General features: G+C 59.3%; 2 protein-coding genes across 2 annotated transcripts; both read left to right on the forward strand.

Moving 5' to 3' along the window:
• Window positions 1–152: 152 nt before the first annotated feature.
• Window positions 153–5,852, forward strand: LOC127597534 (HMG box-containing protein 1-like). Its single transcript, XM_052060632.1, has 11 exons — window positions 153–243; window positions 1,246–1,370; window positions 1,512–1,689; window positions 2,198–2,318; window positions 2,393–2,507; window positions 3,140–3,258; window positions 3,731–3,887; window positions 3,965–4,109; window positions 4,205–4,468; window positions 4,549–4,690; window positions 4,797–5,852. The coding sequence occupies exons 2-11, from the start codon at window positions 1,298–1,300 to the stop codon at window positions 4,812–4,814; spliced, it is 1,332 nt and encodes a 443-aa protein (XP_051916592.1). The 5' UTR covers window positions 153–243; window positions 1,246–1,297; the 3' UTR covers window positions 4,815–5,852.
• A 6,347-nt stretch (window positions 5,853–12,199) lies between these two features.
• LOC127597535 (G-protein coupled receptor 22-like) lies at window positions 12,200–15,752 on the forward strand. Its single transcript, XM_052060634.1, has 3 exons — window positions 12,200–12,488; window positions 13,267–13,891; window positions 14,187–15,752. Exon 3 carries the CDS (start codon window positions 14,198–14,200, stop codon window positions 15,503–15,505), a length of 1,308 nt encoding a protein of 435 aa, XP_051916594.1. The 5' UTR covers window positions 12,200–12,488; window positions 13,267–13,891; window positions 14,187–14,197; the 3' UTR covers window positions 15,506–15,752.
• The last annotated feature ends 521 nt before the right edge of the window (window positions 15,753–16,273 follow it).

The raw sequence follows: 16,273 nt of genomic DNA on the forward strand, positions 1-16,273 counted from the left end.
TATTGTTCACGTTGTTGCCAATCAGCTGTTTGTGGGCGGTAACAGCGGTGGACTTTTGTCCAATCAGACGACGGTCAACAAACTTCACCCCGCCCTGAATCATTTTCCCCAAACGCAGGATCCAATAGAATCGCGGCTTTTGAGTTAGTGACAGCGCAGTCCTCCAATGGAACGAGTTAGTTGGAGAACCTCCTCCGAGCCGTCGAGTGAATACCACAGAGTTGCCTAATGGCGACGCGTCTGGTAAGTGAGTGTTCGCCTACTTTTTTTGGTCTTGCCCTCGAAGAAATAAAGCTCCAAAGTCATATCGAGCGGGACAACCGCTGACGCCGCGTGTTTGCGTCGCCGCCGAGAGACGTTAGCGAGGTTGTCAAACGGTTGTTGGACGGCGAACGGCGGGTTGAACGTCGTGTGTGTGTGTTTTTCCGCCTGTCGCGTCGCCTCGCTCGCCTTGTTTATGTCACTGCCAGCTATGCAAATGTGGCGAGGCAAGTCGCGGAAGCCGTTCGAGTCGCTTGACATCGTGTGTCCCGATGTCATTCATTAGCGAGGGGGCCAGACAGCGAGGTTGCGTCATGCCCCAACTTGTTGACATTCTTTTGTTTACTGCGAAAAGGCAGCGAAGGACCGAGACAAGCGCCCTTTTCCATCTTTCCGCCATTTCCAGGTACTCGTTTGAAAAAGTGTCGTAACGGCGTCGTCCGTTCGGCTTGACGAGCGCGGAATTGGCACTTTGGCAGCAGTTTATCGAGCGGGCTGCGCAGTTGGGAATGAATGAGCTCTGGTGCGCATGCGCACGAAACCTCACAACTTTATAAACAAGACCCCCCCACCTCGCCCCCGCCCCGCAGGCCTTCGCTCTCGGTGGCACTTGCGCATCTCCTCTGCGCATGTGTGAAAATCAAGCGTCCAAAAACTCGGGGGGGCTGGACGTCGGCGAATGCCGAGCTCGTCCCCCTTCAGCCTCGTACTCATTCTTTAAAAGCCTCACGTGACAAGACGTTGAGTGCACTTTCTGCCATGTTTAAGTGCTCTCATGGCATTTAGAGGTTTGAACGTCGGAGTAAAACGGTCGATGTCCGGAAACCACAGAGGCCACCGCGGGCGCGCTACGCAAGCCCAACAGCGCGTCTTGGGCAGAGGCATTTGTCGCGCGGCGAAGGAAGAGAGTCGAAACGACGCCGATGCATGTTTCGGTCGCCCGTGTTGTTTTTTTCAACTTTTGCCTTTTTGCCCCAAAAGCAGGCGATGTGATGACGCGATCCCAGCGAGTTGACGCCCACTCCGCCGCTTGACGATGGACGAGATGTACGACCCGCTCAAGTGTCACGAAGATTCGCCGTCCTCACCCGGCTGCCACATGGACTTCGGTAAGGGAGGCGCCCCGCCCGCATTTGCGCCCGCGTGTCAAATTCTCTGCCGGCGCCAAAGCGCAGGGCGAGCGCGCCTCCCGATCTCGGGGCTTTCCTGCGGCCGTCGCTCGCTGGCTTTCACCATCTCCCGTCGCGCAGACGACATGCCGGAGCTGCGGGAGGTGGAGGAGGACCGCAGGTCGCCCGGCGCCTTCCGGCTGGGGGCCGGAGTGTCGCACCAGGAGCCCGGCGGCGGCGGCGGCGGCTGGCTGGCCGAGCTGGCCAACATTGCCACCGGGCCTCAGAGCCCGCTGCTCAAAGACGCCCCCTACAAAAGGTGCGCCCTTTTCTTTTTTTGGATCTGGGGTCAGGGGCGGGGGGAGCGCTTGGCTCAAGTGGAGGTTGGGACCCCGCAACTATGCTCAACCGAGAATACAAAAGTATTTGGGGGGGGTTGGTCTGGCTGAGTTTGCCCGCTTTTTGTCATGTTTTGTCCATTCTAGTTGCAGAATGTTTTCCCCCCATGTTTTCTTGTCAGCTGCTGTCTTTTTGATGGAGGGGGGGGGGGGCATTGTCATTTTGACCAACAATTGTATACACGGTATATATATTTTTTGTATTAGATTTTATTTTGAAAGCCAAGATGATTTTGGACAGCATATCTGGGTCTATTTTTTGCCAGACGTGTGTCATTTGGAAAAAAATGGCGCAGCTCACTGGTACGCTAACTCCAGGTTACGCGTTGTTCTTTTCTCTTGAGCTTGTGGAGTGAACGTTGAGAGCGCGGGACGGCGGAAAGGCTTTCAACGAGTCGCCTTTGTTGTGCTCTTTCCTCGCACCGACAGATCGTCTCCGGTGCACATCTTCGGCAACAGCAACAGCCTCCATTCCTACGCCCGCCCTCCTCTGGCCAGCAGCGCGCCCACCCCCTCTAGAGGTCACCTGAGGGAGCGCAGGCGCGTCAGGGTAACGCTTGTTTTTTTGTTTTTTTACCGCTCGCGCCGGGCATGGCTCTGACGCCATACGTCCCCGCTCCGCAGGCCAGCAGCGAGTCCGAGTCGGGCGTCTTCTCCATGTCGTCGTCCTTCTCCGACGACGAAGACATGGCCTGGTCCCGCTCGTGGCCGTCCACCGCCTGGCACTGCTTCCTCAAAGGTTCCTCCGCCATACGCGACCGCCGCCGGGCTCCTTCCCTCCGCCGCAGTCAAATACAAACGCGGCAAACCAGTCCGTTCACCCTCCGCTTTCGTTTTTTTTTCCCTCCGATTTGTGATCGTGGCTTGTTTTGCCAGATATTTGCAGTTCTTCTCGCACGTTAGCGTTTTTCCAAACATTTTTTGCCGGTCGAGTCCAAAATGGCCTTTGCGTTTGCTAGCTTTCGCGCCCAAGTCTGAAATGTATCTTTTTTGCCGTTCTTCAAAAGAAGTTTGGTCTGCGCTTGATTTTTGCTGTCGTTTTGTTTCTACGTCCGACATATGGATCGGTCCTTGTCCGATTCGGATCTGTTTCTGTCCCGGATTGGCGCCGCCCCGTTTTTGCCGCATTTGCTCAATGGTCTTTTTTTTGTTTCCTTTTAGTCCGTTTTTGTCAGAATGCGATCCGATTCGGTCGTGTTTTTTTTCCATCGTCAGCGATGGCTCGGCGACTCCCCCCGCCCCCCCCCCCCCTTTTGCACAAACGAGCTTGTCGCGCACTCCATTCGTAAGCCCGAAGCCACGAGGGGAAGGCGGCCCGCCGCAAATGTAGTCACAAGTCCCCCGGCGCTGAGACGTTTGGGTGCGTGGCAGGAACCCGCCTGCGCTTCCATCGCGGCCCAAACGTGGAGTGGCAGGAGGCCGACGAGCTGGCCGATTCCGACGAGGATTGGGACGACGACAGCCTGATGCCGTCTTGCTCCTCGCTTCAGGTTGGTTGCTTGGTTTTCGCCCGCCGAACGCCAGGGCGGGGCTAGTCTTGAGGCCAAGGCGCTAGCGAAGAGGCGCTTCCCGTTCTGGTGAGGGGGGGGGGGGCGCCGGGTGCCGCCATTCAAAAAAACACCAATGGAATTCTCGTCAATTCTTGCCCTCTTTGCCTTACACCAGTTCCCTCTCTGGCGTGGGTCATGTCTGCTCATGTGGTTTTTGGGGGCCGAGTTTGGCGGACTCCTTGTTGAAGACCAGTCCATTTTTTTTGCCCCATCTGAAAACAAGCATGGGGCTGTTGATGGTCGGATCGTTCAATTTTTGTCCATCTTTGGGGTCTTATTTTTGCCCGATAGACTTCTCAGTCGGCGTTGCGTTTCGGTCTGACATGCCCGCGTTTGTCGTCGCTTCCACGTGGACGCGGTCTCGTTCCTTTTGGAGGAGCTGCGCCGCATTTGTCCTTTTGCGCCCTTTCAGAGATTTGGCTCGGAGGGCTTGAAGCTGATCGGCCACGAAGAGACGCTGTCTTACGGCCAGGCGGTGCTCCAGCTGACCTTTGACCCCGGCTCCCCCGAAGACGGCCTCCTCAGCGCCGAATGCCGACTGGACCATCCCTTTTTCGTGCGGGGCAAAGGTACGGCCGGCGACGTCGCCCCTCGCGCGGCTCCGCGTCGGCCGCCGCGGTGATTTCACGGCACCTTGCGCCGTCAGGGTGGGCCTCCTTTTATCCGAGCCTCACCGTGGTGCATCACGGGATTCCTTGTTACGAGATGCAACTGGGGGACACCTGCCTGCCGCCCAACCACCCCGACGCCATCAAGTGTGACGACTCGGTGGTTTTTGATACCTTCAGAAGGTAAGGGTGCCCAAAGTCGCCGTCCGCCCGCCCGTCCGTCCGTCCGTCCGAGTTGAGGGCCGGCCAACGCCCCCGCCTGCGCGTCTGCCTCGCAGTTACGACTTCACCCCGCTGGACTCGTCGGCGGTGTACGTCCTGAGCAGCATGGCGCGCCAACGCCGCACCTCCCTGTCCGGCGGCGGCGACGGCGCCAGTCCGGACCGCGACAAGGCGGAGCGCTCGGCCTCCCCCCGGTCGGCCAGGGGCCAGGCCTCGGCCGCCGCGCCCGCCAAGTGCAAGCGGCCCATGAACGCCTTCATGCTCTTTGCCAAGAAGTACCGAGTGGAGTACACGCAGATGTACCCAGGGAAAGACAACCGGTAAGACAGCCCCCCCCCCCCCCACAACCCCCGCCGTCCATAAACGGTTTGCCAGACACGGCCGCCCGCTTGCCTTGCAGAGCCATTAGCGTCATCCTGGGCGACAAGTGGAAGAAGATGAAGAGCGAGGAGCGGCGCTCGTACACGGTGGAGGCCAAGGCTCTGGCCGAGGAGCAGAAGCGCCTCAATCCCGACTGCTGGAAGCGCAAGAGGACCAACTCGGTAAGCGCGGCCCAGGTGTGCCTTTCGCCTGCCGTCGCCTCAGCCCCGAGAGTCACGCTGCGTGTGTGTGTTGTGTGTGTGTGTGTGCGTCCCGTGACCTGGAAAGGGTTCCCAGCAGACTTGAGAAGACTCCCCCAACGGAGACGCGCCGCTCGCCTCGTCGTCTCCGCCCGCCGCGCCTTTCGCACGCAAAGCCCGAAGCGGGGCCCGCGTCGGAAAGTCATCACTAACCAAGCACGTCGATTTTCTTACTCTGTCGCTAACGCAAAAGGACCTCGTACGCCTCCTTGGCTAGGAATCGACCTCCTGCCCTTTTTTTTTCTTCTTCTTCTTTGTTCCGGCTATTAGCCGGCGGTGCTACGCGCGCTTCGCTCTCGCCAAAGCGGGATTGCACGGCCACCTTTCTCTCTCGGACACGCGTGCCGTTTGTCAGCGGGTGGCGCAAAGCCTTACGCTCGCTTTTCATAAGAATGTGGCGCCGCCCTCTTTTCCGCCATCCGCCCGCCACGCGTAGCCCACGAGCGCCCCCATCGCGCTTTATATCCCCACAAGTCCAGAGGAGGCGGGTCGCCGGGTTGGGCGCTAAAACCGGACGACGACCATCCCGCCCGCATTTCACCGAATACGCTACAAAGGCAAGATATTTGGGCCGGGCGAAAAGCCTTCTTTTTCGTTTCCCCAACGCCCGATTCCGCGGCCAGAGTTGAGGATCGCTCATGGAAGCCCGCCGGGAAGGTCCCACGGGTGAGCCGGCGTCACAAAGGACCTTCCCCGACCGGCTCGGGTCACTGCTCCCGAGCAAAGGCGGGGCCCCGGCTTCAGCCCCGACGCTTTCCCTCCCCGACGTCGCGTCGCGAGGCACCGGGGGGGGCACCGGACGCTGTTGAAGAGCTGAACAAAGCCCGCCCGGCCCGGCCTTTCTTGGAAGGCCACGTTTGCTCCAAACGGTCAATATCTTGTCTTTGCGGCGTCCTCAATGAAATGGAGCTTGAACATGTTTGCAGTGGGGGGCCGGAAATGCGTTGGCGCCGCGCAGCCGCTGCCCGACAGCCGCGTTGGCGCTTTCAGGTCGCAACCGTGTTGATAATGTACAGATTTCACAGCCGGGAATTGCACCCCCTCTATCTTTGTATCATATTCTAAATCAGTTTTGTAAACCCTGCATGGGCTCTCTCGTCTCATTTGTGCTCGGATGACTTCTGTCGCCAACGATGGCACGTTGTGATTTTTTGTTTTTTCCAAGAGAATGGAAAGGACGGTCTTGCGTGACCTCACCCGTTCACATGATTGACGCGGACGTCCGTCATTCATGAGGCACGGTGACATCACCAAAGGTCATCGGAGCACGTTTCTTCTTTCAATCATTGGGACCCAAAAATGTGCCGACGCCTCCTCTCTGCGCCGTAAGCACACATGCATCGTGGGACCTTAAGCGCGCATCCTATTCACCCGAGATTCTGATTAAAGCTCTTCAAGTAGATCAGGCGTCCCCGATCAACGGTACCGGGCTGCTCAGAGCCGTGGGCGGACGTGGCGGAAAAGCGCCCAGGCCCCCTTCCCACCACGTCGCTTCGGGACTTGAAATCAGCAAGGGCTGAGAGAAGAAGCCCGATGCGGGCGAACGGACCGTGAGATTGACAAGGCATCGCGCACACGTCCGCAAAACGGGGAAGAGAACTGGGCGACCGACTGCCACCATTTTCGCGGGACAAAGACTTGGTCGGATTTCCAAAGCGAACCAACGGCCAGTCGCTCAGTCGCCAATTCCGAGCGGCCCGTTCCCAGTGCCGCCGACAGAGGGCGCAAACGCTTGAAGAACACGGCTGAATTCCAAGTCCGGCTGATTGATTGTCGCCTACTTGCTCGGCAAAAGATGGCACGGATGTGAGAGCGAGGCGTTCGCCGGCCAAGCGGCTCTGCCCGAAGCCGCCTCTCGTTTTGTGCGGAGGGGGGAGAAACGTCATCTGTGCTGTAAGTTATTGGACGATTCAATGGAAGCCTCGCGACTGTGACGAGAAGGCCTTTCGGGGGAGCGAGTTGCATTTCCGTGGCATCTCCTGCCGTGAAAATCCGAACGAGTTTGTTCCAAAAAGTCCGACTGAACGAAAGAAGGGCAACGGTGCGCCAATTGTCGCTTGATCAGACAGCCCAGCCCGGTTAGCGCCGCCCGACCCCGGCTTTCATTTGACTTCCGGGATCCAAAATGACTCGAAGGTTCCGCCGAAGGCGCTCGGCTCGCCGGCGTTTTGGCCACTCGTGAATCCAAAGCGATGTTTTGCGGCCGAAACGAGACGCGACGTTGACGGCAGCGCCGGCGCCGGGGCGCTTTGCCTGCGGGCTTTTGTTTTCTTCCGCGCCCACGCGTTTCAGAAAAAACGAAAAGAAAGGAAAAGAAAGAAGCTCGCCAGCATCGTGAATGTCGCGAAGAAGACGCAAATCGCCATCTGCTTGCGCCGTGAAGGACTTTCACTCTGCGCTCGTTGTCGCAACTGTTGGAGAAGAGACAAAGTGCGCGTTTCAAAATGTGCCGAGGCACACCTGGGCAAGAATGCCCCCTTTTTGTTTTTCTTCCAATTTCATCTTCTCATCAAAGTCTTCATTTGGACCAAATACCCTCATTTCATTCACTTTGAATTCAATTCGACATTTTGTTTTCCCTTTTGAAAAAAGAACCCCCCCCCCCCCCCCCCCCCCCGAAATGTCCATGTTAAGACTGCAGACACCGCAAGACCGAATGGTAAAGCAAGCATTGTTGCTTCGCACCGAGTGGAGACCAAAGGCGATCCAAATTGCGAATTGAAAGCGGTCAGAGGTGTCATGGTCCTGTTTTGGTCTGGCCAGCAGGTGGCATTAGCGGACTTCGGCACGCACCTGCTGCCAATCTCTAATTTTGTATTTAAGGTCTCTTCTGCATGGCACCTGTGTTGGAGTATTGTTTTCTGGAATTGCTGTTCTCCCTGCTCATCGACTATTTGACTATTGACCTCGTCGTGTTGCGCGTTTTGCACTCTCGGCACACCTGCTTTTTGTAAGTACGCTTTTGGCCACGGCAAAGTGTCGTCGTGGAACGGCAGGAGGCAAAAGCGCAGTTGTGCTTTTGCTGTCGCGCGGCGTCTTGCGGCCCAACTGGCGCAGGCGGGACTTTTCAAAACAACACCTCGGTGGAGCGCCGCAGACAGATGGCCCCCGTCTCATCCATTCCTTCACCGCACTCCTCTCGTCTCTTCTTTTTTGTCTCAATGGCGCGTGTGACGCTGCGCCGACAAGAGCCCGCTGCTGCTCGCCATCTGCCGTTCGCCGTCTCTGGCGCGTGCTCGGATGAAACGCAACTTCTCGGCAATCTCCCTCATTCATTCATCCGTTGATGCAGACTACATTCAAGTCTTCAGAGTGGGGGGGGGGCTGCCAAAATGGCAAGCGTGTTGTCGATGGCACTCGTAATGCCAGAATCATGCGGCGCCCGCTCTGATCCGCGGGAGGTGAGTCCCAATCGGCCGCGGGTGGGGGGCACGCCCTCCGACACTACCCGGCCTGGTCATTCGGGGGAAAAAGACACAGAAGGGACTGTCCAAAATCAAAGCGTGGAAGGAAGAGGCTCCGTCACAAGCGGACTGGAAAGGAAATGGAACCCGTTTGCCTTTTGGCGCATGTCGCCGCCTCTGCGGGAAAATGCCGTCGGCGTCCGCGCGCAGGCGAGCAAAGCGATCGCAGCCGGCGCCATGGCACTTTACATCGTTGGCCGACCCCCTCCCGGCCGCCCGTCAAACTGCTCGATGGGTCCGTCCGTCAGCTTCTCTGAAAGCGCGCTTCCGTCATCACGTCCGTCCGCGTGGGTTTTCTGCGGGTACTCTGCTTTGCTCTCACATTCCAAACGCGCACCATCGATCGCTCGATCGAATTAAGTGCAAGCGCAAACACCACCGACTTGACTCCAACCAGATTTGTTTTCTTCCTGTACTTGACTTGAGCGCGTCGGGGGGCCGCTCGGGTTCCCCCCATTTGAAAATGGACTTTCTAGGCCTGGCTTTGCTAAAATAGGATCAGGACTGTCCTTTCTTTTTCTTTCAACCTGTGGTGACATGAAACAGTGGTCATGTCAAGCATGTTTAGTTTTGCTTTTTTTCTCAAGAGAAGGCGTCGCAACACGACAGGAGGCGCTCGTCACTCCGTTTGCAGCAAAGCTATTTTTGTCCTCCTCGGAGTTGTCGCGGCCGACGCGTAAGCGCCGCTCGCAGGGGGTGACGGCAGGGGTCTATTTATGGAAATGGTGCCAAAAGAAGCCCCGAAATACCACCGGCATGCGCATCCCCAATAAATAGGTGCCGTCCCCCCTCCCACGTCTCCCTTTCTGTGCGGAAACGCAAAAAAAACCCCGCATTTTAATTTACGCCGAAAGGTCACGCCGCACCTTTTTGGTGAGCGTCCACTCGTCTTCTCTCATCAGCTGCGCCACTAGTCGATTTCTTCTCGTCTTCTGAAACGTACAGATGCCGCGCCGGCGAGAAAGCCGAGTGAGCGATTACGTTTTGAGGGGGGGGGGGGGGTCGGGGTCACAAAAGACGATCTGTTTGTGCTCGTACAAAAGAGGTCACCAATGGTTGGAGGCCCTCATCCGCGATGAAAGAGTTTGACCGAGGAGAGCAGCTGCGCAGTTTCCGGGAACAACCGTTCCCAGGGGTGGGGGGGACATCCAACGGCCGGGTGGCCTGGCGGAGGAGCCGACTGTACGTGCTGTGGCCAGCGCGTACGTTTGCGTGCGTGGGGCGGCTCTCGCTGCGCTACGCCGGCGCCGTGTCCCCAGCGTGCGTTCCCACGCCTCGCCTGACACCGCCGACGCAAACGGATGCGCCGGCCGGCCGTGACCGGAAGTCCGGCACCTCTCGGTTGCCTTCGAGGGGGGGAGGGGGGGGGGTCGCCGAACCTCACAGCCTCGACGACCTCCGCTCTCCACCAAAAACGTCCAATTTTTGATGCCTCGGATGACGACCGAAAATCTGAGCGCACTTGAATGCGCCGCTAGACTCCTCTCGCCTTCCTTCCACGAGGAAGCGTTGCGTCCTCGTGGAGCGTTCCATTGGGAGCAAACGTGGTCAAGAAAGATGGGGGGGGGGGGGTTGTGTTTTTTTTTTAAAGAGCGCGCGTTCGGTTTCCGAACAGCCTTCCAGAACGGATTAAGGTGGAAAACTGAGCTATGACTTGTTCCCCAAAACGGGCCAACTTTTTGGGCAAACGGGGTGGATCACATCGGGGCCTCTTTGGCTCGCCGCGCCGATGGACTCTCCTGACGCGAGACGACGTCCACGAGCAACAGACGACCGATCCGATTTCCCCCGCGTCTGCCCGGGGCGGGCGCGCCGCTCCCGGATGACGTCCGCATTTTAATTTCCACGCTCGCATCAGTTCTTGGGGGCAAAGCTCGTTCAAGCCCACTCGGACGAGCGACGCGCGCTGGTGATTGGAATCGCTGAAGAGCAAAGAGCGCGCGATCAGGAAACATGTCCGATAGACGCAAGCGAATCTCGCCGTCCGCCAAGGCTGAAATTGTCTCCCGCTTTCGAAAGGGAGTTGGCGGCGGCCGAGCGAAAGCCGCGGCATTGTTTGGACCCGGCGGGGCGCGTGTCACGGCGAGAAGGCGCGGCGCCAATGTGAGCGGCTCTTTGTTGAACGCGGGCCGGCAGCGCCGGCACCGCCGCCGCGCTCGCCGCTTTCCTGGCCGCGAGCCTGCTCGCCCGCACAGCGGCCCAAAAGGCCCTTCAAAGTGCTGGTGGGCTCGGCGCTGATTCAGAGCCTGGACGTGGGCCGCCAACACCCGCCGACTTCTTCCTCGTTGGCGCTGGCCTCCGTGTGAACGTGCGCTAACGGGCCACCGGCAATGGCAAGCTCCGCTTTGGGGCCGATTTGATTCCTTCTTTCCATTTTCTGATGACCTTTGACCCCGACTCTCCCCATTCCAACACAGATACCTGAACTTTGTACCAAATAGGCTCCTTACTTCTTTTTCCACCTCCGCAGATGAGGAGGCCTGGACTTTTTCCGACACGCCGCGTCGTCTATTTTGGTCTGCCGCCGCATCGATGCAGAATTGCCGACGTCCGCGTGCCAATGCGCCGACGGTGTTATAAATACCCGCGAGCGTTTGTTTGTTCGTTCGGTGGCGCTGCGAGATAAAATAGGCACGGCGTCCCATGACGGGACAGCTTTTTGGGAAGGAGCCACTCCGTCCGTATTGGCCTCGTTCTGTCGCCGGGGCAATCCAGAGCCTGTCGCGGCGGCGCTCAACCAAAGGGAGAAAGAAAGGGGCCGGCGCAGCCGGGTGCTTATACCCAGACCGATACCCGGGGGTGGTATCGGTCAGTGCAGAGCAATGACGGAGAGGAAGAGCCGAATGAAACATTCAAGGCGTTTGTCTATTTAACGCTGAGGATTCTTGGCAATGGCGGAGCAAATTGGAGCATTTTCCTTGGCCGTCGCAGTCTCCGCAAATGGATCTTGAGCGATGATCCGCCGGCCGTCTGCGGCCAAGGCCGGCGGCCCGTCGCGTCGTTCATCAGCGGAAGTCGGTGACGCGCACGCGTCCCGCTTCGGTTGCCCCGGTGTCAAGGCCGCGTCATTTGCCGCTCTTAATCGGGCGACAAGTCTGAGCGCCGTCCTCAAGAGCACAAATCAAAGCGTCGTCGCGGATCGGCGATGCAAGAGCAAACATTGTGCGAGTCGGCTCTTGCCAGTGGAAATGGCCGAAGGGGAGAGGTTGACTTTCCAGGGCCCCGGAGCAATGTGACGATGTGGGGGGCCTGGGGGGGGGGGATTTCTGCCCACTGCCCGTTTTGTTTGACAAGCAGCCCCCAATGTCAATAACCCCGCTCGAAAAGTCGAAAGAGCGTGCCAGCGTAGCATTTGCACGGAATCGAGCGGCCCTTCGCTGTCCTCGGTCGTCGCGCGGCGACCGTTTCAAATCATACCGCCGGAGCGCCGGCGCTTCACGACTTCAACTTTTCGGACGGCTCGGACGAGAGCGGCGCACGTCTGTCGGGACCTCGACCAATCACATTTGTGGCGCCGTCGTAGCATCGATGCTAAAAGCGCACAAGACAATGTCGAGAAACGTCCTTCATTGTCCAAATTGTCCTCCTTTTGGACTGTTTTGTGCTTTCCGCTGTCTTTCTTTTGACTTCTTTTATTGTCGCACGTCTGATATTTCCTTCCGCACAGCACTTTGAAGACGGCGACGGTCGTTTTCAAGTGCTCGAGAAATGCGCTCGAGTTGAGTTGAGACTTTCCCAACTCGAAGCTTCGGCCTCCGCATTCGGGTTAGAGGCGAGGGTTGTCATGTTTGGGTTTGTGACCACCAGGTGGCACTGTGGGGCTTTACCCAGCAGCCGCACACCTGTTGGTCGTTAGGTCATTAGCGGCTTGAAAAGGACTCACAGCCCCAACGCTCGGTGTCGGCTCATTGTTGCTGTTTGCTACTGTCGTGTTTGTTTGTGGCCGGATTGAGTGAGAACAAAAGGGGTTAAAGCCGTGACGGCAGACCAATCAGGAGTGGGGGAGCGCCGCAAACCTCCGCAGTAAAAGAGAGAGACGGAGGAAGGGAGGGAGCGAGAGAGAGGGAGAGAGCGGGAGCGTCGCTCTTCGCACTCCAGTCCAGACGGCCGACGGACGACGAGGAGCGTTCGCACGTCGGGCCGCCCGCGTGGATGAGAGAGCGGCGGAGGAGGAGAAGCCCGCCGCCGACCGACCCCCTCGCCGTCGCCCGTCAGAACGAGCGACGTTGTCAGCGGAGCATCCCTCGACGTCGACGGTGAGCGCGTCCGGCCGCCTTTGGACCGCGGCAACTCGCGACTCGTCCCTTGACGAGTCCGGCGTAGGGTCGTGTCTTTTGCGTCGTGCGACACGTAGCCTCGAGGACGGAAGCTAGCCGCTCCGATGCGCGTGCGGCGGATGTGCGGGAGAAAAATCAAATCAGAGAGTGACGCGAGATTCGACAAGAGAACAAAAGAAAAACGAGAGGACTTGACAATGGAAGGGGGACGTCTCCCGAAAAATGACCGGGACGGGACGCCGCACTTTGTTGTCGGCGCCAAATGGAGAGCCCCCTTTCCATTTGCGGAAAGGCCAGCGCGGAGTCCGCCTTGGACTCCAAAGTCGACGGCGACAGGAGAAGCGCTTTGGACAGCGATCAGTCGGAAGACTCGGTGGGCGTCGATCCCGGCTTGGAGAAGGACTGGCGTGGGTTGCTGCGTCCGCTTGACAACTTGTCTGAGGAATCGCGCGCCTGATTCCGCCTGTCCGACATCGGGGCATATTGCGCTTCATCGGCCAAATCCTTTCACGCCGGCGCTTCTCCGCCGGCTGATTTGTGTGGCAAAAATCAATTGTCAATTGTCCCCAAATACGGGGGAGTGAGGGGGGGTGGGTTAGCGGGCGACGTGCGGGGACGCAGGCGAGACGTCGCAAGCTCGCCCCGCTGCCATGCAAATGAGACCTAGCTCGCTCGCGGATGTTCTTTTGAGCCACGCAACCCCTCGCCGGTAGCCCCTCCCCTCTCATCCATGTCGTCGCTCTTTCTCTCTCCCCAGGCCGGCTCAAGATGCAGGATTGAAAAATGCCACTCTCTCCCAACTCCCCGGGGACGACGATAAATTGCGCTCTCGCAAATGTCTCGGAGGTCGCACGCCACGCCGATCGGACGCGCCGCTAATCCGCTGCGCTCACGCCATCTGCCGTCGGCGAGGGTTCAGGCATGCGGAGGAGCCGCTTCGGATACGCCGGCGCGACGTCCCTGCGATCCCGCGTGCGGATAGAAGAGGCGGACGGCGAAGGCCCGCTCCGTGAGTGCCCTCGGGGCAGGGCCGTCATCATGGGCCGCGGCGAGCGGCCGGACGCGCCGACCTCCTAAGCGCCGATCGCGGACACGCCGCAGACTGACCGGCGCGCTCTCGCAATACGAGGCGCAAGGGGTCGCTTTGCTTGATTGGACGTCTCTCCTGGAACGGTGACAAAACCACGAGCCGCTCCTGAGCGCAGAAGCCCGCGAGCAGCCGGTCCCCTGGAAGTCTCTCAAAGGACCCGAGCGAAAGCCGTCAGGCCTCCGGACGGACGGGCGCGCGCCCGCCCGCTAAGGAAAAGACCGACGATGTCCGGACGCGACGCTCACTGGCCAGATTCCACCAGCCCACGACTCGAATAGTGCCGCAGGCAAGGGTAAGTCCTCCCGGAAGCTCATTTGGAGATATCCGCGCGTCGCCGTTCAAGAAACTCTCGGCTGTTGAATGTCACACGGTCGTCAACTAAAGTCGGCTAGCGCTCCAAAGCCCGCCGACTTGCTCAAAGAAACGAGCGTGGACGTTACGCTAAGCCTCGAAGCAGGGGCGACTTTTTCGAGCGCGCAGAGCAGCGACGTGCACAAGCGAGCGCCAAGCGAAGCGTGGCTTTTCATGTCGCATCGAAATGTTACGTGTATATACACACACGCGCGTGCCCTTTGTCTCCCCGGAAGGCCACCGCGGAATGCGCATCGGCGGCATGGGCAACGTGACGGTGAGCGACGACGAGGAGCCCCTGGGCCGCGCGGCCGGCCCGGCGCCCGCCGGCTACCCGCTGGGCTTGCGGGCGTCGTTGGCGGCCTTCCTCGCGCTGGAGATCCTCCTGGGCCTGAGCTCCAACCTGACCGTGCTGGCCCTCTACTGCCTCAAGTCCAACCTGATCAGCTCGGTCAGCAACATGGTGACCGTCAACCTCCACGTGGCCGACGCGCTGGTGTGCCTCTGCTGCATCCCCCTCACCGCCACGGCGGTGCTGCTCTCCCCGGGGGGCGAGGCGGCCCCGCTGCGCCGCTTGCACGAGGCCTGCGTGTCCTTCGCCGGCGTGGCCACGGCCGCCAACGTGCTGGCCATCACGCTGGACCGCTACGACATCTCGGTCAAGCCCGCCAAGCGCGTGCTGACGGCGCGGCGGGCCCTGGCGCTCATGGCGGCCGTGTGGCTGCTGTCCTTTGTCAGCTTCCTGGTCCCCTTCGCCGAGGCGGGCTTCTTGGCGCGGGGCCGCGCCCGACTCAACCAGACCTTGGGGGAGCGCCGCGGCGACGGCGGCGACCGCGGCGACCGCTACGACGCGGAACCGGGCCTCTACTACCACCTGCTGGCTCAAATTCCCATTTTCTTCTTCACCGCCGCCGTCATGCTGATCACCTACTCCAAAATCCTGCGGGCCCTCAACATTCGCATCGGCGCGCGCTTCCACGCCTCGCAGAAGAAGAAGGCGCGGCGGAAAAAGCGCCCGTCGGCCACGGCCATGACGCCGCAGCGGGAGGCGTCCCAGAGTGGCGGCGGCGATGGCGATGGCGGCCGCAACCCCACCGCGCTGGGCATGCGCGCCTCCGTGTCGGTCATCATCGCCTTGCGCCGGGCGGTCAAGCGCCACCGGGAGAGGCGGGAGCGGCAGAGGCGGGTCTTCAGGATGTCCCTGCTGATCGTCTCCACCTTCCTGCTGTGCTGGACGCCCATCACCGTGCTCAACGCGCTCATCCTCAGCCTGGGCCCCAGCGACCTGATGCTCAAGTTGAGACTGGGCTTCCTGGTCATGGCCTACGGCACCACCGTCTTCCACCCGCTGCTCTACGCCTTCGCCAGGCAGAAGTTCCAGAAAGTCCTGAGGAGCAAGATGAAGAAGAGGGTGGTGTCCATCATCGAGGCCGATCCCGCCCCCGACGACGCCGTTATCCGCAACTCCTGGATCCAGCCCGACAGGAACAAAAAGGTGACCTTCGAGGACAAGGACGCCCGGCGGAAACGTCCGCCTCCCGACGAGGCGCGGTGAAAAGGAGGCGCCCGGAGCCAAAGGCGCCACTTCGTGAGGGGAACCGTCCGTCCCAAGCCAGCGCTTTGGAAGTCGCGTGCGCAACGCCGCCCTTGATGACTAGTAATGGACGAGTATTGTAGCTATTGCGTGGCTTCTCGTCACCTTGTGTCCGTACGCCATACGTGTGCAACTTAGCCGAGGAAGTAGGCGTCGCGCGGACGGCCGGTAGATCGCTCGACATAGATTGGCCCTCTCCTCACCGAAAGCGCGAGAACCTTTTCCGTCTCCCCCGCTGAACATTTGTGACTCTGCGACAGCCGCCGGATCGCGGTCGAGACCCTGGACGAAGAAAAGTATTCTGTGCAAGTTGGATCGTTAGTCTGCATCATCACTGATGATGATGATCCGCTCAAAGTAAACATGACTTGACTTGAGAGTATGGTTAGGCAAGCAAGAGAAGAATGTTTTATTTTCCATTCAAATTTGAACATAGGTTCTCAAACGGGCCAGCGGACCACCGGGTGTTTGTGAGCATCAATAAACTCGGACTTTAAGATCGGGTGTGTGAAATGTACTGCCATCTAGTGGTGAACTAATAGGATGCAACGACCTCGAAGCTTGACGTTGCCTAAGAGAGAGCAGACTTGGCACGCCTCTCATCAACTGCTTCAGCAGAGGTGCATACAAAATGTGAGCCCAAGCGACTTCTTATTAATATTAATCTTTCTTTGAATAGTAAACACTGAAAAATCGTCCTCTCGCCGACGTGGCAGGCAGCACCGTGGA

This window comes from Hippocampus zosterae, chromosome 3 (assembly GCF_025434085.1).
Source record: "Hippocampus zosterae strain Florida chromosome 3, ASM2543408v3, whole genome shotgun sequence".
Classification (NCBI taxonomy): domain Eukaryota; kingdom Metazoa; phylum Chordata; class Actinopteri; order Syngnathiformes; family Syngnathidae; genus Hippocampus; species Hippocampus zosterae.